General features: G+C 33.0%; 1 protein-coding gene across 1 annotated transcript in view; it reads right to left on the bottom strand.

Annotated features, from left to right (window-relative positions):
- Nucleotides 1-23745, bottom strand: part of taok3a (TAO kinase 3a) — a 132552-nt gene that overhangs the window by 38256 nt on the left and 70551 nt on the right. Inside the window, 7 exon segments of the mRNA XM_056457454.1 lie at nucleotides 10835-10916; nucleotides 13462-13555; nucleotides 16745-16836; nucleotides 16925-17038; nucleotides 21200-21296; nucleotides 23301-23346; nucleotides 23507-23608. Coding sequence (XP_056313429.1) covers nucleotides 10835-10916; nucleotides 13462-13555; nucleotides 16745-16836; nucleotides 16925-17038; nucleotides 21200-21296; nucleotides 23301-23346; nucleotides 23507-23608 — 627 coding nt within the window.

Below are 23745 nucleotides of genomic sequence, written 5' to 3' on the forward strand. Positions count from 1 at the left end.
TATTATGTTTAGAAATGTGTTGAAAAAAATCTTCTCTCCGTTAAACAGAAATTGGGGGAAAAATAAACAGGGGTGCTAATAATTCAGGGGGGTAATAATTCTGACTTCACAGCATATATATATATATATATATATATATATATATATATATATATATATATATATATATATATATATATATATATTATATATATAATATATAATATCTAAAAATTATATATATAAATATATATAAATAAACAATTTTTTTTTCTTTTTTAAACACACACAGATTCAAAGACAACCACAGGTCAAGAGGGAGATTGCAAAAGACTAGCTTCTGCTTTAAACTGGAATGACCGAACATTTACTATTAAATATCAACTATTTCTGTTCAAACGCATCGATGTGATGGCGGTTGAGTTTGCAGCTGGATATTATTGGGAGATCGCTGACAGGTAAACAGTAAACAGCTCCGCCAGAGCACGTCTGAAGCTCATATGCAGGTTTATTTTACATTCTATAGCAGAAACACCATTGAGCCTTGCTAGATCGTGCTGTATAGGTGCGCGTCCGTTATAAAACATTCACAGGACATTAATATGGACAACTACGCATATATATTAGATGGTTCACAAAAAAATAACACAAAGACAGACATTCACTTCCCGCATAGTTTGTGAATGAACAGACTGACGTGTACTAATTGTAGACGCGATCATAAGGCTGTTTTGCACCGAGTTTGAAGTAATCAATCACAGAACTGGAGAAAGTGCATTACTTTGATCATTTTAATATAGCACAATAATACCGAAATAAAAAAATTATTGTATAATATCGAGAGTTAATTTTAAGCAATCGCGTGGCCCACCTGCAAGATCGCTGAGGCCCATTAGTTGGCCGCTGCCCATACGTTGAGAATCCCTGGTTTAAAAGTATTCAGGCATAAGAAAATATATTTACATCTTTAAATTTACCACAAATAAAAGATTAACTGCATTTGTACATTTATACGACGAAGGCTATACATTTTACATAAGTAAATTTTTGCATGTGAATATTACTAGACTTCCAGAAAATCATAAACCGCTCTGTATTTTATTTGTACAGTATTGTTGCTCTCCATGTAGTTATCAATGTTTGTGATTGGTTTATTTAATAAAGATGCACTCTCTTAGGCAATCATCGCAATGCATCTAAAATGATGAATTCTTTCTAAATAGACCTATTCATTTCAAATGGTGAAATGATACTCGATATCGCAATACGTACTGTAGAAAATACTGTTCGCCAATATAATTCCAATATTGCGGTTTAATTTAAATAATTCCAATATCGTGCAGCTTTATGATAAATAAAACTCTAGTGATTTGGTATGAAATTAAGCACTTAAAAAGGCATTTAGTTTAAACAGGTCACGTCTACGTGGCGAGCTGGTAAAAGCAAAGGGCTCAACCTTTAAGCCCAGCAAAGACAGTTACAGCTAGCAGGTCAGATTCCCGATGATAACACAGATAAGCATTCGGCTCTCTAAACGGACATCTGGGACTGACCAGAATGGGAGGAAACTAATCTATGGGATTATCTCCTTTAAATGGGAGGAAATTACATAATCTAAAGTCTTGCAGACAGCCAGCTCTGCAACTGTCAGACAGGAGTGATATACCCTCATTCTCATCTTACAAGACCCTCTGTAGGTCAAGAACTGAGGTGGATTTAGACCTCGTGTCAGATAAATACAGCAGTTGGGATGGTGGTAATGGAATAAATGAAAGCTAGACTCAGATTAATGACTTCTTATAGATCTTAAGGAGCTTGAAATGCCAGTCTTGAGGTATTAGTGAGGGACAGCAAAACCAAAACAGGGTCAAAATTCATTTTTTCCCTCTGTAGGTCAAGAACTGAGGTGGATCAGGTCATAGACGAGCTATTTTAGCTAGTTTAGTGACTACTGAACGGTCCATGGCAATCATTTTGTTCAAGCAACTAAAATATATTCCTATGTTATAGTGGCCACATCTAAAATAAGTCAGTCATACCTCGACATTATCTAAGAATGTAAGAGTTGTGCCTCAAATTACACACTATATTGTCTAGTGGATATATGTTATAAGGATTTCGTCACTTAGCATTAGAGTCTGATAGAGCCCTTCCCCCTTCAGTACATAATTAAAGCTGCAACATGCATGAGTGCACACTTGCACAGTTGCATACTTCATTTTTTCAGTTAAATAAGTGCATTGTGTGTGTATATTTAAAGCATAATTTAACTTTTTAAAATGTTCAGTGGGATAACACTTGCAGTATTAAATGGCATAAAGCAAATATGCACACCTACATTTTAATCATGTGCATTTTTATAGATGTTTAACCTTATGTATGGTCAAAACATACTGTACATGCATATGGTGGTTCAGTTGAATGCTCCTCTATGAGCCCCTCTGTCACACATTCCACATCATCTGCGAGGTCAGACAAAAATGTGCCTATATTTGAATGTTTGCAATGATTTTATATGTTATCTACTAGCACGGATACTTAATTATGTTTTTGATGTGAACCCAGTGTGTTATAATACATATGCTGCAGGCAGTGGCGTTGAATCTGTAAATGCACGTTCTTAAGAAGTAAAGATTACCCATGCTCAGGTTAGTACACTGTCAGAAATAAAGGTACAGGAGCTGTCACTGGGGCAGTACCTTTTCAAAAGATGCATATTAGTGCCCAAATGTAACTAAAAAGTACCTCTGAGGTACGATTATGGACTCTCCAGGTACAAATTTTGAAAAGGTACTCCCCAAGTGACCGCTTCTGTACCATTTTTTCTGAGACTGTAGGGAGTAGTGAACACTGTAGGGACCCTGTAATTCTAAACACATTTCATGTATGAATAGCTTATCTATCCAGCTGGTTATCTATAAGCATAGTGGTGCTAAGAACCACTGATGTAATAATCACTAAATATCACTAAATGCCCTGGCAGTGGCAAATAGCTTTAGTTATGTATACTTAGAGTATTTATACTTGTATACTTATAAAGATGGTAAAAAAAAATACTAGATTCACACAACACTAAAATAGGCTTGGTTTTCCAGATGCATGTGAAATCACACTTACAATTTATTCTTTAAACAATAAAATAAAGTGATTTAATAAAGTTGTAATTAATGTATTCTTGTCTTGAAACATTTAGATACTGAGAATTATATTATTGTCTTAATTTATCATAAAACTGTTCATTCATTAACTCCTTCATTCTTATCAGCAAATGCTATTTAAATATAGTTGAAGTCTAAATTATTCACCCTCCTGTGATTTTTTTGTTCTTTTTAAAATATTTTATTGATGTTTAACAGAGCAAGAAACTTTACAGTATTTCCTATAATATGTTTCTTCTGGAGAAAGTCTTATTTGTTTTATTTCAGCTAGAATAAAAGCAGTTTGTATCTTTTTTAAAAAAAACATTTTAAGATCAAAATTATTAGCCACTTCAAGCAATATTTTTACAGAGGTCTACAGCAGTGGTGCCCAACCTTTTTATCACTGCGGACTAGTCAATGGTAATTTTTTTGTAGTTTGCTAGGTGACCATCAACCGTATTTTCAGAGGATGACAAGTTGACAAAGCATTGTTGTCACTCCGATACAAGTTTTATTTATGGAGAAAATTACAAAGCACTGCAGTGTTTGGGTGTTCGGTGTTTGTCTGAAATAATTAGTCTACCGAAATGTGTATATTCCATACAAGATGAAGATGATCGGTCAGTTTTTATCACGAGACTCGCGGTGTGCTCCCAGTGTTGTTCCGAGAAATGCACACCAGCTGTAAAATGCACCCACTTCATACACTTTCATTAGCATTCTCAGTCTACATTTAAAACAAAAAAACATAACATGATTACTATTTTCAACAAGAACAAGAAGTGAAATGCATTTTAAAATGCAATAGGTTTACAAATAAACGTAAAAATTTAAATATTGACTGTAGTATAGACTGATGTTATGAGCTTGTTTCTAAAATTAGGCTTTTTGGTGGGTTTAAACAAACAGAAAACCACACATTAAACAATTCACTTAATCTCATCTGTATTGTATTTAAATTAAATCTATTTATTTATATAAATATATTTCTTCTCTAAGGGAAAGGTTTCATTCATGGAACTCACCTCAGTCCCTGTCATTAGTTGTCATAACTCTATTATTAAATTTAGGTTTTATCAATTTAAGTTAATATATGCACATTTCAGATGGGGTGCATTTTACGGCTGAGGTGCGTTTCTCGGCACAACACCGGCATTTATTAAACTGTATGCATCTGGAAGGCGCAAGCGCAACATGCTGCTTGAAAAGACGCGTTAAGCGAACGGTCCCTAAAAGGGTGGCATAATTGCTCCAGCATTTGATCTTGCACAGACATGGTGGATTCACCTGATATGTTGACAAAAGGATTGGAGATCTAATCCTTGGCAGTTTGGGGGTCCTTCACTGGGCCTTTTCCCCTTCGCAAACAAACTTTTCAAAGACATCTGTTTCTTACTCATTTTACTGCTTGTGGGTTAAATTTGGGCACTCAAGTGACCAAGACGCAAGCGAGATAATTTTTTAAGAGAGAGAGTCATTTTAAGAGAGAGTAATTTTTTTTAAATAAAAGATTTTTCAAAATAAAAGATCGTTCAGACTCGCATAATGAATAAAATGGAAATAATCAATGATTACTTGTGCAGCCTGGTACCAATTAATACGCAGCCCGGTAGTTGAAGTCCACTGGTCTATAAAACAAATCATCATTATACAATAATGGCCCTTTTCCAATGAGTGGTACGGTACAGTACGCTTCTATGTTTCCACTGTCAAAAAGTACCTAAAAGCGAACTGTATCGTACCACTTTTTGGTCACCCTTTGCAAAGGGCAGCACAACAAAAGGGTACCAACAGGTGGAGCAAGATGTGCAACTGAGCGCTATTGGTTAACAGAGATACGTCACTCGCTCATGCAACAAGCCAGAAAAATGAAAACAAAGAAACCGCCATTTTTAAAAACACAGCCAAGACATTACACTGTTATAATATACAAATGTAATATCGAGCCATGGTCGACCCGAGCTTAAACAAACCTTGTTATTGTCTTGATGAACAGCCATAAAACCAAGAAAAAGAGCAGAATCTACCCTGTGCCCGGTAGTTTTTTTAAAGGCTGTCTAAAGCGCGAGCGGTTTCACTTTCTTGCGTGCGTTCACCGCGCATCTATATTTGAAACAATGAACTTCTTAAGCTGATGATAATAACATGTGTAAGATTATTGAAGTGCTTCTGACATCCGATCCTTTCAGAAACAGATAAATGTGACAGTGAAGCGCGAAAACACAAATGTTTGTTTCAGCAATCTAAAAGATAAACAAACTGCCATGTTTAACTATTACCATCACCTTTTGGACTATTATGAACTCGGAATGACAGAATCGCTCTCTAACAGAGGTTATATGTGCTGGCGAAGATTAAAGATACAGGTGAGAGGTTTGCACTGACTGTGGGCTATACAGTATGTTGCAGGTTGTTTTTGAACCCAAATAAGAACTAAATGTATGCTATGTGCAGTTTATCTGTAATTGGTAACATATCGGAGACTGCAAGAGTCTGTATGTGTTCATTTATATTTCATTTATTTATTTATTCTATATAATTGCAGACATTACAGTAGGCTATTTCAGACTATCATTGATCTGCAGTGCTCTTCTATAATCAAATCATGTTCATAGAAAGGTTAGTAATGAACATTTCTCAAATACTCAAGTATTTATGTGTATAAAGCCTCTGATTTGCGAGAAGTGCTTCATATTTGATATGGGAACAACCCGTACAGCTTTACTTTGACTTTTCCTTGAGTGAGAATGACGTCGACTGAAACTTTGTCGAACACCACGCCCACCAAAAGAGTACTATTGGTACCCTTTTAGCAGTGGAAACGCAAATCTGATAAAAGTGACCTGTACCGACTCGTACCGTACTGTACCACTAGTTGAGAAAGTTGAAAGTTGAGTCAACTCAAAAAAGACTCTGAGTTGAGTCAATTTTTTTACAGTGTATAAGGAATTTCAGAGAAAACCACAATAATTGGGAATTCAAAATGAACAGGTTCGGTGTTAATACGGATGTTAAAATGTCTGAGCATAGAATTGTTTATGAATTTGAAATGCTTAATGAATTTGGATGTTTTTTATTAACATGATTACAGCAAAAACGTGTGATAAATGGTGTAATATTGTCAAATCCTCACCTTAGAATTATGAGGTAATATCTGACATTTTTGTCAAAATTGAGTTATTGACATATTCTTATTAAATGACAACTTATTTACATTACGGGATGTTTTTTTTTAAATTAAGACTTTTTATTTAAAAAAACAAATGTTACACACATACTGTTTGCTATGTAATGCAAAAACTTTGAAGCTCAATATCTCAAAATCATTCAGAACGCAGATAGAACCTTATAATTCTATGGTGACGAAATATTACAGGAATTTAAATAAAAATATCCAATATTTAAAATATTCAGGTATACATTATAAATTATAATTGATTATTATTTTTTAATTGTAAAATATTTAAAAATGCAATGTATTCCTGTTATGGCAATGCTTTACATTTAGCTAGGTTGCTGCCAGTCATACTGTACTGTACCACTCAGTGGAAACAGGCCATAATTTGCATAATTACCCTAACTTGCCTAAAAACCCTAATTAACCTGAATAACTAATTAAGTAAATCTCACTTTAAGCTGAATACTAGTATCTTAATATATTATATAATATTAATAATATTATATAAAATATCTAATAAAATATTATGTATTGTCATAGCAAAGATAAAAGAAATCAGTTATTATAAATTAGTTAGTAAAACTATTATGCATAGAAATGTGTTGAAAAAAAAAAGTCTTTCCATTAAACAGAAATTGGGGCAAAAAATATACAGGAGGGCTAATAATTCTGACTTCAACTGTGTATTCCAATTGCCAGGATTTCACTACTACATAAAGGCTTTCAAATGACAAGAAACCTGTCAAATAGAGTCTATACAAAAAAAGTGTTAAGGCTTGGCATTCTGGGCCGCCCACCCTCTGTGAGGTCGTGCCTAAAGTGCATGTCTAGCATGACACTAAGCTCTCCGTGTTAAACAGGATTACCTGTGTCCACCAACGAGATCAACCGTAACCTGTAACATGCACCCACACAAACAGACCCATACAGAGCGCAAACAAACAAAGAGATGAATCACTTCGGCAGCACCATCATCCCTTAATGGTCACACATCCAGAGCCACCCCACAGCCAATAATTACCCATAACCCATAACTGTAGCGCTACATTCATCCGCACATTTATTTTGGTGACGATAGAAATCCAAAAGCCTCCCACCACAGCAGGATATCAGGAACATTAGTCACTGCGCGGCAAATATGTCCACCTACGGCCGCAGTGATTGGGTTTGAGAGAAAGTCACGGTTATATTAGTTACGTTACACGCGCGCACAATCGAAAATTCCTCCTGCTTTTATTAACCCTCCAAGGATGTAGTTGGCACAGGAAGTGAGCAAATAAAAAACAGCAGAATGACATGCTCTGTGGGTTGAGCGCTTAGCTGTGTGTATTGAAACCGTGTGTGTGTGTGTGTGTGTGTGTGAGTCAGCAGGGATGGATGAGTAAGGAACCCACTGTCATGAGAGCAGGAAGTACTGACAGATATGGAGAAGAGGAAGTGTAGTCGCCAACTGCGCAGGGGTGTTTTTATCTCTGTGAAAGTGCAGTTATCGACTTTTTGATGAGTGTGAAATGATGAATTAAGGTTTATGAATCTACGCGTGTTAAGTAACTTGATATGCAAACTTTTTTTTCTAATATACTAGACATACAGCTGAAGTCAGAAGTATAAGTCCTCCTGAATTTTTAACCCCCATATATTTTTCCCTAATTTCTGTTTAACGAAAAGATTTTTTCAACACATTTCTAAGCATAATAGTTTTAATAACTAATTTCTAATGATAACAGTACCTAATATTTTACTAGATCTTTGTCAAGATACTAGTTTTCAGCTAAAAATACAGTTTATAGGCTTAACTGGGTTAATTAGGTTAATTAAGCAATTTGTTCTGCAGACAATTGGGAAAAAGTATAGCTTAAAGGGGCTAATGATTTTGACCTTAAAATGGTTTTAAAAAAATGTAAAAACTGCTTTTATTCTAGCCGAAATAAAACAAATCAGACTTTCTCCAAAAGAAAAAAAAATATGGAAATACTGTGAAAATTTCCTTGCTCTGATAAACATTATTTGGGAAATATTGGGAGAAAAAAAAAATTCACAGGAGGGTTAATAATTGACTGTAATATAATAATAATAATAATAATAACTGTATATATATAAATAAATATATAAATATATATAAAAACAGGTCTGATGACTTCAGATGACCTTAAAGGTTTAAAGCACTGTCAAAAATAGTTGACAATTTAAAATTGTAAGAAAACTTGCTGCAGAGTCAAGTCCAGTAGTTGAAAGTTAAGTCAAAGCAAAAAAGACAGTGTATAAGGAATTTCAGAGAAGAAAAAAACAATAATTGGGAATTCAAAATGAACAGGTTCGGTGTTAATACGCATGTTAAAATGTTTGAGCATAGAATTGTTTATGAATTTGAAATGCTTAATGAATCTGGATTTTTTTTTTATTAACATGATTACAGCAAAAACGTGTGATAAATGGTGTAATATTGTCAAATCATCACCTTAGAATTATGAGGTAATATCTGACATTTTTGTCAAAATTGAGTTATTGACATATTCTTATTAAATGACAACTTATTTACATTATGGGATGTTTTTTACATTTTAAGACTTTTTATTTAAAAAAAAACAAATGTTACACACATACTGTTTGCTATGTAATGCAAAAACTTTGAAGCTCAATATCTTAAAATAATTCAAAACGCAGACAGAACCTTATAATTCTAAGGTGACGAAATATTATAGGAATTTCAATAAAAATATCCAATATTTAAAATATTTAAGTATACATTATAAATTATAATTGATTATTATTTTTCAATATTTATACAAATATTTAAAAATGCAATGTTTTCCTGTTATGGCAATGCTTTACATTTAGCTAGGTTGCTGCCGGAAGTAGTGTTAAGCCAGATTTACTTCTGCAACAAGTGATCGGCGTGACCCACAGAGCCTGCCTTGCGTGTTGTCGTGCACTTATACTTATTTGCGCTGTTTGTGTTTCTCTGCAATAACACTTTCAAAACACAAGCTAGGTTATGTTCCTCTGTGTCGAGTTTCTTCACTGGTGTTTTGTTTTTTCTGAACAAGTGGCTTAAGTTTTACAAGTGGCTCAAACTTTCTCATTAGAAGGCAGGAGCCGGCGGAAGTGCAACAACTTTAATCATAAGGTAAACCCAAAACAAAACTTTCCAGCTAGAGCTACTCCGTGGAACTCGACGCTTGTAAACACGTGCTCCAACGGGTTTGCGCAGCTCTCTGTCCCGCCCACACTCGTCAGCACAACCAAGCCAACCAATTACAGAGCTTGTGCTACACGTCGTTGTGACTTTGCATTTTTTGAGAGGTGCGCTTCAGCGTTGCCATCAGCCACGATGAGGGCTATGCGACCGCGTAAAGGCTGCGACGGAGCATACGGAGCAAGTATAAATCAGCCTTTAGTGAGACCAGCAGGGGTGCTCAACCTGTGGTCTGTGTGGGTCTTAATGCCCCAGTATATTGATGGGGGACTCTACTGCTCAGTGAGACGTAAATCGAGGTCCTGACCTTCTGTGGTCGATAAAAATCCCAGGATGTCCTTCAAAAAAATAAAAATAAATAAAAAATAGTAGGGGTTTAACCCCGGCATCCTGGCCAAATTTGCCAACTGGCCTTTGTCCATGTTGACCTCCTAACCATCCCCATATCATAATTGGCTTCATAACTCTGTCTCCTCTCCACCAATCAGCTGGTGTGCGGTCTGGCAATATGGCTGCAGTTGCGACATCCAGGTGGATGCTGCAAACTGGTGACGGATGAAGAGTTTCCCCCCAAAAAATGTGTAAAGCGCTTTGAGTGTACAGAAAAATGCTATATAAATGTAAGGAATTATTATTGTTATTATTATTAATTTAATCTTTGTTAAGCTGCTTTGACAATCTACATTGTAAAAGCACTATAGAAATAAATATCAATTGAATTTAAAATAGATTTTTCTGTAAAGCTAATGTACTCTGAGATTTCATGCAGGTTTCATTTTAACAAACTCTTTCTGACTAAAATAATGTTTTTATATTTTTCAGTCTTTTGAATGGTAATGTACTTGCGTTATGTTATGAATCACTTGACACATTCCACAATCCGACAGTGTACAAACACTTTAAAAGCAACTATATTTGGAAACTACAAAGAAATTGTTCTATTATTGTGACTGTATAATACATTACAGCTCAACCTACATATAAAATAAACTCTGGATAACCCCTTTTTTTATCTCAGACAGTCCATTTCGGTCTAATTCCGCAATTCTTTGCCATAATCAGCTGTAATGTAGACTGGACCATATGCTGCTTGTCAAAGGTCTCACTACATGACTTTAATCTGCATAAGAAGTTTACATTTCTGAGCCTAAACAAAACAATCTGTGTTTGAGTATCACATGAGCGTTTCGCCTTTCCATAGCGCGTGTTTACAGAGTGTGTTTGAGAACGTGACTCAAAGTGAGAATGAATTAACAGTAGTGTGTGGGCAAATCACAAGTCGTGGTTGAACTCGGATGAGCAATGCTTATGAGGGACTTTATATGCGTGCTGAACACTCACCCGCAGGAGTTCTGCTGAGGAGGGTCTGTCCTGAGGAATTTTTAGTAGGCAGTAGTCAACGAAACTCCGGAATGCATCCGACCTTCACAAAATAAAAGTAGCAGTTTTATGCAACTTTCTGAATGTACAATTAAACATACGAAGCAATATTTTACGGTCAACATGAACTGGCGAAAAACCTAACTTGTTTTACTTAAGTCACTGCATTAGTAACGATTAGTAACTAGTTTTCTGACAACATGCAAGGTGTCAAATCCAGTTCCTGAGGGCCACAGCTCTGCACGGTTTAGTTTCAACCCTTCCTTTAACACACTTACCTGTAGGTTTCAAACAAAACTGAGGGACTCAATGGCTGTGTCCAAAACCACCAACTACTCAATAGGTACTGCATTTGAATTTAAATGTACTACTACACAATTCTATACAGTATGAATGTCAGTAGTATAAATGGAACTTGGAGGTACTATATCCACCATTTTGTCATGATCACATTATCTACCCACGTCAGTTGCGTCACTTCACTACCATTCATGAATTCTCTCGCAGTGCATCATGGCGTCCATTCGATGCGCCCCATTTCATCCGGGATCTTCTCACATACTGTTTTTCGAATTCTATGAATTTGGACATACTACTCTGCTTGTATATTGCTTTTAGCGTACTATATAGGATGGAAGTAAGCGATTTCAGACGCAGCTAATTAGTTTGATCAGGTGTGCTTGATTAGGTTGCAACTAAACTGTGCAGAGCTGCGGCCCTCCAGGAACTGGATTTGACATTTGTAAGCATAAACTGCACTTCAGACCATATAGTTTAAAAGTTTGTGGTCAAAAGTTTTGTTTTTTTTGTCAAATAAATCTACATTTTTATGCAATAAAGTAATGAAAAAGTAAAACTAAATACATTTACAATGTTTTTTAAGAAGTTCAAATAAATGTCCTTGATAAAAGTTTTTATTTTTTCTATTGCAAACAAAAATCTGGAAAAAATGATTTGTAGAACCAAAAAGTGAAATATTAGAATGATTTCTGACTCTGAAGAATCAAGTTAGACAAAAACTGGAGTAATGAAAAAATAATAATAAAATCACATTTGCTATAACTACAAAAATTATTTCTGATTCTGAAGAATCTTGTTAGACCAAACACTGGAGTGTTGAAAAAAAAAGAAAAAAAAAATCACCTTTACCTTAACAAAAATAAATAAATTAAATATAAATTAATTATAAATTAAAATGGTATGGAATGGTTTAATTTAAATAACAATTTAATTGGAAATGCTTTCATAATAAATGCAGTCTTTGGCAAGCAAACATAAAAAACTGACCATAAAAATTATGAACACTATAATATATTGTAGGCATGAACCCTTAGTGTATTGTAAGGTCCCATGCAAAATCATGCACTGTAAAAGTGAAAAAAAAAAGTGTAAAAGTGTAAAACCTGTTACTTTAAAAGCAATTAGTTGACTTTACTTGAGTAATAATTGAGTAAATGTTATAAATAAAATAATTGAGTAAACGTTTTGCTTTAAAATTAGATAAATGAACCATGTGCATAATTATGTTGAGCCAACTTAACAGTTTCAAGTTACAATGCGTTTACTCATTTTAAGTAAAGTCGCATTTAAACCAATAGGTTTACTCACTTTTTAAAGTAAATTAACTAATTGCTTTTTACAGTGTGTAAACGTAAATATTTTCCTTATTCACAAATAAAAACACTGAAAAAACAAAAATAAAAAAAGTTTGCAAAGTCTTTAGTCTGTTTCCATCGAGCAATACAGTTTGATACAGTACGGCAAGGTATGGTACGGTACACATTTATGTCTGTTTCCATTGTCAAAGGTACCAAAAAAGGGTCCCTACACAACAGATCGGTACCAAAAGAGTGGAGACTCAGTGCTGAACGCTATTGTTTTACAAAAAATTGTCACTTGCCTGTGCAACAAGCCATGAGAAAGACAACACGGAAAGCACCATTTTTAAAAACACAGACGAGACAAGACACCATAATAATACACATAAAATGAGCTGAAACAACACAATTCTTGAGGTTTTTTGGGGGACCACTTAATTCTTTCATGTTCAATCAACTTAACATTGTAAAAATTAATAAGCTTACTAACTTCCTTCATGTTGTCCCAACACAAATCGATTGTGTGGAAACCAGCATTTTTTACAGTGCACCACTGCCTACCAAAAAGAGTACCGTTAGCAGTGGAGACATAAGCCTGATGAAGGTGACCTGTACCGAACTGTACTATACCGTACTGTACTGAAATGTTGATGCCCTCAAAATTCTGTCCCATTCAAACAGCCTTTCAATTTCCACCTCTACATCATCAGCCCGAAATACCAGCAGGCCTTCAGCTTTGCAGCAGGTCAGAGAGATGAAGGCCACTGAAAGGCTGCTTGTGTGATAAAGCTCGAGATTAGGAATTGGTAGTTGGGGTCAGGGTTATTGCATAACATAGTTAAAGTGTGAAAGGAGTGCGTGGTGGAGAGGGTATATATGTTTGATGAGTAGGAGTTCTGTATATATATATATATATATATATACACACACACACATATCTAGACGCGTGAGTCAACTTGAGTTTTAGTGACTGTGAGAGGGGAAACTCACCAATCATTGGACTGTAAGGTGGGAGAGTCGTTTTGGGCGATGTGGTATAAGGCACTCATAGCGTTCATGTTGAAAAGAGGAGGCTTGCGTTCAGCTGGAAAAAATAAATGAAAAAAAATCAGAGGTGTTAGAAATAGACAAATGTGCTGAAACTCCCAAACTGAAAATGTGAGACATATTTGTTTGTGAATGAGTCATTCAGTCATTAGTTCTCAGCCTAATTAATGTTCATTTGTACAGTGATTTTCGTGATTTGTATAATTTCAAAGCAGCATGTTTCTGCTGTACAATTAATCATAACGTGGTTATCCGGGGTTACTGGTCAAAGCAACGTCCATATTGAAATGCACAATTCTGGGAAGCAAGTAGAGAATGTCATAGGACAATATGATCTTTGCTAATCCAAAACTGTTTATCAAATTTAAAGCAGCTTCAACTTATAATTTAGGAACTAGTTTATTCACCCAAATTTCTCTCTTTAAATGATATTATGAACTGTTATTCTTGTAGTTGGCCAAAACTTGACTTTTTGACGTTTTTTTCCCAGTGATGGGTTGCAGCTGGAAGGGCATTCACAGCATAAAACATATGCTGGATAAGTTGGCGATTCATTCTGCTGTTGCGGCCTCTGATTAATAAAGTGACTAAGCCGATAGAAAATGAATGAATATTGGCTGGTTTCTGTTTTTTTTTTAGCCCAGTCAGCATTCGCCATTTTGAATGTTGACCAAATTTTAAACTAAATAAAACTTAATTTAACACATATATATGACAAGTTTAACTAAGCCCAAGCAGTTTATTTACAAATTTTCCCATAAGTTCCCCAAATTCTGTTTAAACATCCTTTTTTTTTTTTTGATTTTTTTCTGAACTTCGTTTTTAATAACCAACTTGTATTAAGCAATGAAATGTCTAAATAGTATCACACTATTCAATATCAAACTATTAAATTATTTTCTTTTTATATGACATTTAGTAATATTTAGTAACTAACTGTTTAGTAACTAACTGTTATTTAAGTAACTAGTATTTAGTAACTAACTTTTTAGTTGGCCTTGATAAATGTACTTAAAACATGTATAAAATATATTTTAATGGCTGGTTTGTGTTTGATTAGTCCAGGGCTATTCAATTAGTTTGTCATCATGAGGGCCAGTTCATGAAAAGCATCTCAACTGAGGGGCCGTAGAGATATGACTTGCAATATGAGTGATGACAAAACAGCATATAAGAGCCCATATGTTGTATTTTTGCTCCTTAAGACACCCACGTTGGCTTTTTCTACATTAAAATGTTAATATATTGAATTTTGAAACGACATAATATCAGTGGATTGTACAATACATTGTACAATTTCTTTATAAACATTCAAATGTTGTATTTCAAAGCACAACACAAGCAGTGCATTGCTGAGGTAGGTTTCTTCTACTTAGAGACATTCATATTTTATGTTTTGAACTGCATAACAATTAGGGATGTAACAATTATAGATTTTGGTTGAACGATTATATAGTCTGAAGAGTTATCATGATGTTCACGTCTAATGTAAATTTAAGCTTTATGTTAGCTAAGTATTTTAATTAACTGTTATTATCATCTGCGTTCATACATACATAATCATTTTAAGAATTTGTAATAATTTGTCTAACATATCTTTTGTTTACATTGCACCGAAAGCCACGCACAACTCACACTATTACAGTGTGAGATGTTTTCTACTCGGTGCGTCTGAAATGTATTGACATTCTTACATTGGAAATAACGAACTTGCACGCAGAAAAGACGCGATATGTGAATGGCCTGCTTCTATAGTTAATCCAGTGTGCGTGCATATTAGCCTTGTTGTATAAGCTCGGAACTTTAAACTTAGAAACGCGACGTTGAAAAGCCTTAAGGCTGAAGTATCCAAATGTTTTTGGCTGCCTGCACCACTCACTTAATGTCAGGTGACTCATGCTCTGCGCAGCCTTCAACTGCAGCTGTATTCAGGGTTCATACACGTTTTTACTTCTAAAATTCCATGACTTTTCCATGATTTTTCCAAGACTTAAGTAAATTTTCATGACCTAATGTTTCATGCAATGTCTATATATGCGTGGTAAAAGAAAAATAATGCATGTTAAAAATTTTTACAGCATATCGTAAAACACTCAATCTATTTAGTTTATATCGATGTAAAATTGGTTTAGATCAGGGGTCACCAAACTTGTTCCTGGAGGGCTGGTGTCCTGCAGATTTTAGCTCCAACCCTAATCAAACACACCTGAACAAGCTAATCAAGGTCTTACTAGTTATACTTGAAACATCCAGGTAGGTGTGTTGAGGCAAGTTGGAGCTAAACCCTGCAGGGACACCAGCCCTCCAGGACCGAGATTGGTGACCCCTGGTTTAGATAATGCTTACAACTGCACTAATAATGTAAGAGTATGTGATTGGCCAAGGACAGAAAAGAAGTAAAGTATACAGATATCTGTTTTCCATGACTTTTCCAAAACTTTGTGGGTTTTTCTGTTTTTCCAAAACTTTTCCAGGCCTGGAAAATGCTGTCAAAATTCCATGACTTTTCCAGGTTTTCCCATGACAGTATGAACCCTCTGTATTGAACAGACGCACGTCACTTCATTACTATAGCAGCCGTTTTTCGACTGAACTAAAATTTTTTTGATGTCTTGGTCACACTATTTGAAGGGCCGGAACAAACTGTCTTGGGGGCCAAGTTCGGCCGGTGGGACGTCGATTAAATAGCCCTGGTTTAGTCTAATCAACATTAGTCATTTTGATTGATGACTGGATTTCAAAATAAATAACTAAACTTAATTGAACAAAAATATAATACTTTTTTTTTTTAACTGAGCCCAGGAAATAACTTTACTAATTTTACTCTTCCAGCAATTTATTAATTAGCATTTTACCCATAATTTCCACAAATTCTAATCTAAATAGATTTTTTTAAGATTGTTTTAAGAAACATTTTAAATAACCATTTTAAATTAAGCAGTTTAAAAACATGTTTAAATACAAAACAATCATAAATTATATTTAGTTTTTAATACTGTATTGAGAGTTAAACAAATAATTCTACATTTTTAGAAAACTATCAAATAAGTTTGATACTTTAATAACTTTTTTCCTGACATTTAGTTTTACTTCTGTTCTGTTTAACTCTGTGAATGATAGTATCAAATAAAACTAACAGCACTGTAAAACTGAATGATTTAAAATAGCTACATCAAGTGAACATATGAATTTAAAAAACAAACAACCATGTACAGTAGACCCTCACCCAGCTCTATGCAAGTGATCCCCAGAGACCAGATGTCCACCTTCCCCTCATACTGACCCTCATCCATGGCCAAAATCACTTCAGGAGCCATCCTACGGTAGAAACACATGTATTCACGCAATTAAAACCGGTTTATCAGAATGCATTGTCCTGAAAAAAAAGCATTTCTGTTGTACTGACCAGTATGGGGTTCCAACAAAGGAGTTGGCGGGAGAGGCGATGGATGCAGAGCCAAAATCAGCCAGCTTGACCTGACCGGGCTCTGTCAGTAGGATATTACCAGCCTTCACATCTCTATGTAAAAAATAAAATAAATAAATAAATAAAATGTTATGCATTAGCAAAGTGTCTTGGAAAACTTCAAATAAAATAAAACAAATTAAACTAACAATAAAAACGTTTATAAAACTCATTCATTTTATTTTCAGCTTAGTCCCACTATTAATCAAAGTGGAATGAACCACCAATTTATCCAGCTTGTTTTTACGCAGCGGATGCCCATCTCTTAGTTTAGCCCACCCAATTCATCTGTACCACATGTCACATGTGGGGGAAAGCGGAGCACCCGGGGGAAACCCACGCGAACGCATGGAGAACATGCAAACTCTGCACAGAAACGCCAACTGACCCAGCCGAGGCTCGAACCAGTGACCTTCTTGCTGTGAGGTGACAGCACTACCTACTACGCCACTGCGTCACCTTCACATTAATAAAATAAATAGAAAAAAATATATATAGAGAGAGTAGAATAAAATAAAACATAAAAAATAAAATAAAAAATAAAAATAATTAAGCTAAAAATAGAAAAAAAGAAAAATAGATTTGCATTACTGGAAGCTAACGAAACAGATAAAATATAATTAATTAACACAAAATAAACCATAAAAAGAGTAATTAAACTAAAAAAATTAAAAATAGAGCTGTATTACTAGAAGCTAAAAAAAACAGATAAAAAAATAAATAAATGAACAGAAAATAAAAACTAAATTAAACTAAAAATAGAAAAAAAACTAATTTAATGAAACATAAAAATAAATAAAATCAAATAAAACAAAATAAAAATAATTAAACAAAAAAAAAAACAAGGAACTAACAATAGAAACATTATTAAAATAAAATAGAAAAAAAATATATATATAGAAGAATAAATTAAAACAGAAATAGATAAAATAAAACAAAATTAAATAAAAATAATTAAGATAAAAATACAAAGCAATAAATTAAATGAAACATAAAAATCAATGAAAAATAAAATAAAACAAAATTAAAATCATTAGACTAAAAATAAAAAAACTAAATAAAATTAAAAACAAACTAAAACATAAAAATAAATCAAATCAAATAAAACAAAATAAAAATTATTAAACAAAAAATACAAAATACTGGAATTATTACTGGCATTACTGGAAGCTAAAGAAATTATTTAAATAAAATACAATTAAATAAATGAACACAAAATAAAACTAAATGAAATAATTTAAACTTTTAATTTTAAACTAATTTAAAAAGATTAACTAAAAAAGAAAAATAGAGTTGCGTTACTGGAAGCTAAAGAAACAGATAAAAATAAATGAACTAATTAATTAATTAATTTATTTATTAATTAACAAAATAAAACAAAATAAAAATAAACTAAAAATAGACAAAACTAAATAAAATAAAAAAACAAATAAAACAAAACATATGAATTAATAAAATAAAAATAGAAAAAACAACATAAAATAAAAAACTAAATAAAATAAGAATAATTAAACTAAAAATACAATAAAACAAAAAGGAGAAATAGATATATAATATAATATAATATAATATAATAATATATAAATAAAATACAATAAATGAAACAAAATAAAACAAAATAAAAATAATTAAACTAAAATTAGAAAAAAGCAAAAATGAAAAACAGCTAAATTACTGGAAGCTAAAAATATATAAATAAAAATATAATAACATACAATAAACATAAACTAAAATAAAAGCAAAACAAAAGGGAAAAATAGAGCTGCATTACTGGAAGCTGAAGAAACAGATAAGAACTTATTTGCAGTAAAACATATAAAGCATGCAATAAATATTAACACTTGTAAATGTGTCATGGATTATTACTTTAATAATATTATTAATTAGATTGAAGACTAAATTGGAAACAACAAAACTGGATTATAAAAAAAGTTTGTATGTAATGAAGATTTCCAATAATATAAATTTTGGTCAGATCAATGCTGAAAAATAAGCTCAAATACATGAAATAAAGACTGAGAAACCAAAAGTAAAAACAGAACTGTATTACTGGAAGCTAACAATAAAACTGATAAAAACTCACACATTGTAAAGCAGTTAAATAAAGCATGCTCCATAAATGATATTTGCTGACACACGCGTTCTTGCTGATATACTGATATACACAGATAATACTTTATTTAAAAGTATAACCTAAAAAACTATAGGTCAAACTTTAAATTAGGAAAATAAATTTTAATTTAAGTTGTGATATAACCCATTATATAAATCTAGTCAGACCAATGCTGAAAAAAATTAAGATAAAATAATTAAATATCTGAAATAAATAATAATAAAATGGAAATTATTGAAAAAAAAAGTAAAAAAATTATTACAAATGTAACTAATTAGTAAGGTTTCATAAACAAACTACAGAGCACAATTTAGCATTATAAAAAATAAAATGAAATAAAATAAAACAGATAAAAATAGATGTATTGTTTTATTCGAGTTAAATCAATGGTGAATAGATGTAAAATAAAATGAAATAAAAAATAAATAAAAAATAAAATAGCACTGCTTTATTGGTTTAGATTCGGTCAATGCTAAAATAAATAAATAAAATAAAATAATATAACATCAAATATGGATAAAAAATAGATGTAATGTTTTATTCGAGCTGAATCAATGCTGAATAAAAATAAATAAAAATAAAATAAAAAATAAACTCATTCAGTCATTGTTTTTTTTTTCGGCATAGTCCCTTTATTAAACTGGGGTTGCCACAGTAGAATGAACCACCAACTTACCCAGCATATGTTTTGCGCAGCAGAGGCCCTTCCAGCTGCAACCCAGCACTTGGAAAGACCCAACACTCATACACACACAGACTATGGCCAGTTTTGCTTACCCAATTCACCTATAGCGTATGTCTTTGGACTTGTGGGGAAAACCGGAGCACCCAGAGGAAACCCACGCCAACACGTGGAGAACATGCACACTCCACACAGAAATGCCAACTGACCCAACCAACGACCTTCTTGCTGTGAGGCAATTGTGCTACTTACTGCGCCACAGTGACGCCGATAAATTTTTTTTAAATTAAATAAATAAATAACTAAATACATAAAAATTAGCACTGCTATATTGTTTATGTCCAGTTGGGTCAATGCTAAATAAAATAAAACAAAATAAAATAACACTGCTTTACTGTTTTATTAGAAGAATTAGGTCAATGCTGATTAAAATAAAATAAAATAAAGTTATAATTTTACAATATCATTCTAGTTTTCTGAAATAAAATAGAATGTAGTTAAAAATAGATGTATTGTTTTATTCGACTTGAATGCTGAATAATAAAAAATAAATAAATAAATAAATAAATAAATAAATAAAATAGCACTGCTTTATGGTTTTATTCAAGTGAGGTCAATGCTGAATAAAATAAAATAAAATAAAATAAAACAAAATAAAACAAAAAATAAGCACTGCTTTATTGTTTATTTCGAATTAGGTCAATGCTGAGGGCAACTCGCAGAAAGAAGGTCCCTGGTTCGAGTCCCAACTGGGCCAGTTGGCATTTTTGTCTGGAGTTAGCATGTTCTTATGTTCTCATGCATGTTCGCGTGGGTTTCCTCCGGGTGCTCCAGTTTCCCCCACAGTCCAAAGACATGAAGTATAGATGAATAAAATAAAATAAAATATTTTGTAGTGTATGTGTGTATCTGGAATGAGTGGTAGCTGGAAGGGCATCCGCTGTGTAAAACATATGCTGAATAAGTTGGCAGTACATTCTGCTGTGGCAACCCCTTATGAATACAGGGACTAAGCCAAAGGAAAATGAATGAATGAGGTCAATGCTTTATAAAATAAAATAAGTTATCAGTTTACAATAATATCATTCTGGTTGCCTGAAATAAAATAGAATGTTGATAAAATAGATTTATTTCTTTATTCAAGTTGAATCAACTCCGAATATAAAAAAAATTGGCACTGCTTTATTGGTTTTAGTCAAATTAGGTCAATGCTGAGCAAAACAAAACAAGTTATCTGTACACATCATTTCTAGTTGCCTGAAATAAAATAAAATGTAGATGAAAATAGCACTGCTTTATGGTAAGTGTATAAACGCATAACCCAAGTTGTAAAGCAGGTTAAAGATTTATCTGCTGCTTGTGCACACTGAAGAATTGGCCGGTGTGTAAATGGATATCGGTCAGCTGGAGAGAGACTCACCTGTGGATCATGTTATGGGAATGTAGGTAAGCCAGTCCTAGCAAGGCACCGTGGGTAATGGCAGCAATTTCAACCTCTTGAAGGGGTTTCTTGTGAACTGGACAAACAAAAGTACACTTGATGACAATAAGCAATGTATGCCCAACATAAGAAAATGCAATATTTGTTGCTGTTTTAAAAATAGCATTATTGTTAAAAAAACATAAATAGATAAATAAAAATAGCTTTACTGTTATAAATAAATAAATAAAATAAAAATAAACAAATAAATAAAAATAGCTTTATAGTTAAAAACCTTTATTGTTAAAAAAATTAATAAAAATAAACAAATAATATTTATTGTTAAAAGTAAATAGATAAAATGAGCTTTATTGTTAAAAAAAATAATAATAAATAAATACAGCATTGCTTTATTGTTTGATCCGAGTTAGGTCAATCCTGAATAAAACAAAGCAGGTTTATCAGTACACAATATCATTCTAGTTGCCTGAAATAAAATAAAATGTAGATAAAAATAGCACTGCTTTTTTATATTATTATAGCTTCCTAGAGAAGATGATCAATCTGTTCCGTCTGTTTTGCTCCACCCACTGATTCACAATGTAGTTGGTAAATAGTGAGAGGCAAACGCAGGTCTACACAGAAACCAAATTATGAAGATACTCTAAAGAAAAAAAGATGCTTTTCTTTAGTTTTGATCTAAACATTAGAAAAGAAAAGATGAACTTTATTTTGATGAAGTTCCAGATAAAATAAATATATTTTTCAAATTGCAACAATTAAATTTAATTACATTCAATTAATTTTAGGCGGTTCAAAAAAAATATTATAGAAAATGCTGTGAAATATTCCTTGCTTTGTTAAATAATATTTGGGAAATAAAAATAATTTTAAAAATATTAAAATTAAAATAAATGAAATTAAAAAGTAAAATATTTTTATTAAAGATAAATAAAATTAAAATAAATAAAAGAAAATTACATTTAAATTCATTCATTCATTTTTTTTTCTGGTTTAGTCCCTTTATTAATCCAGGGTCGCCACAGCGGAATGAACCGCCAACTTATCCAGCACATGTTTTACGCAGCGGAAAACAACATGAAAACTCCACACAGAAACGCCAACTGACCCAGCCGAGGCTCGAACCAGTGACCTTCTTGCTGTGAGGCGACAGCACAACCTACTTTGCCACTGCATCGCTAAATTTAAATTAAATAAGTTAAATTAAATTAAACTAAAATTAAAGTTAAATAAAAATTAAATAAATAAAAATAAAAATAAATTAAATATCAAAAATCTAAATTAAAATAAAAATTAAAGCTAAAATAAATTTAAAAATATACAAATTAAATTAAAATAAATTGAATTAAAATAAATAAAAGAACATAAAATTAAAATAAGTTAAAATAAATAAAATTAATAAAATAAAAACAAAATCACAGGAGGGCTAATAATTTTGACTTATAGCTGTATATTGATAACATTCTAAGTTGACCTTAGAGAATGATATATAAAACCATAAAAAAAAAAAAAAAAAAAAAAAAAAAAAAAAGATTAAACAGATGCAGCCTAAATTACTCATACGATGACATAATGGCAAGTTAAACTGGAATCTCTAAATTATTCTCTCACACACGCACGCACGCACGCACGCACGCACGCACGCACGCACACACACACACGCACACACGCACACACGCACACACACACACGCACACACGCACACACGCACACACGCACACACGCACACACGCACACACACACACACACACACACACACACACACACACACACACACACACACACACACACGGAGTGATAATTGAAACCAACAGTCTATCATTAAAGCTGTGCCTGTTACCATGACGACATCTCAAGGAAACAAAAACATGAAGGCGATGGCGGTTTTGGTAGTGACACTGAAATAAAACACAATGGGCTTTATAATGTGTCTGGGATGTGCTTAATAAAGGCCTTCAGCGCGGCCTAAAAAACACATGACGGCTCGAACAATTACCGCTCCTTCTGTGGGTCTGTGCTGTACTTGTACAATTGAAAGCTTGTTTGTGTGTGCGCGCGCGGGTTTCAAGTGTGAACTCACCCTCTAACAAGTCTGAAGCGGAGCCGAGACAATACTCCATCACAAGCTGATTGGAAAAAAAACAGATGAGATTATCTCAAAAAAGCAGACATGGTTGCCCCAGGGAATGCTGGGAATGAACTTCAGGTAAACTAAGCTGAAAGCAGTACTTAAAACAGTTCCCTTGGTTCAGAAATGCATTATTATATTTGTATGGCAGTACTAACCCATGCTGTGTTGTCCTTCAAGTAGCAGCCTTTGTATTCAATGGTGTTTGGATGACGCAGCTGTTCCAGAAACTTCACCTCTTTGATGATGTCCTGCCACTTCTGAGTAGGGGATGAACACACACACACACACATAGATACACATATCTGAATCTCTACTTTTGGTTTGGTTTTTATGCTGATTTTCTATCTGCACTGGTAACTGAAGAGCAGAATGGAAGATAAGTCAATACAGTTAT

This window comes from Danio aesculapii, chromosome 5 (genome assembly GCF_903798145.1).
Source record: "Danio aesculapii chromosome 5, fDanAes4.1, whole genome shotgun sequence".
Lineage (NCBI taxonomy): Eukaryota > Metazoa > Chordata > Actinopteri > Cypriniformes > Danionidae > Danio > Danio aesculapii.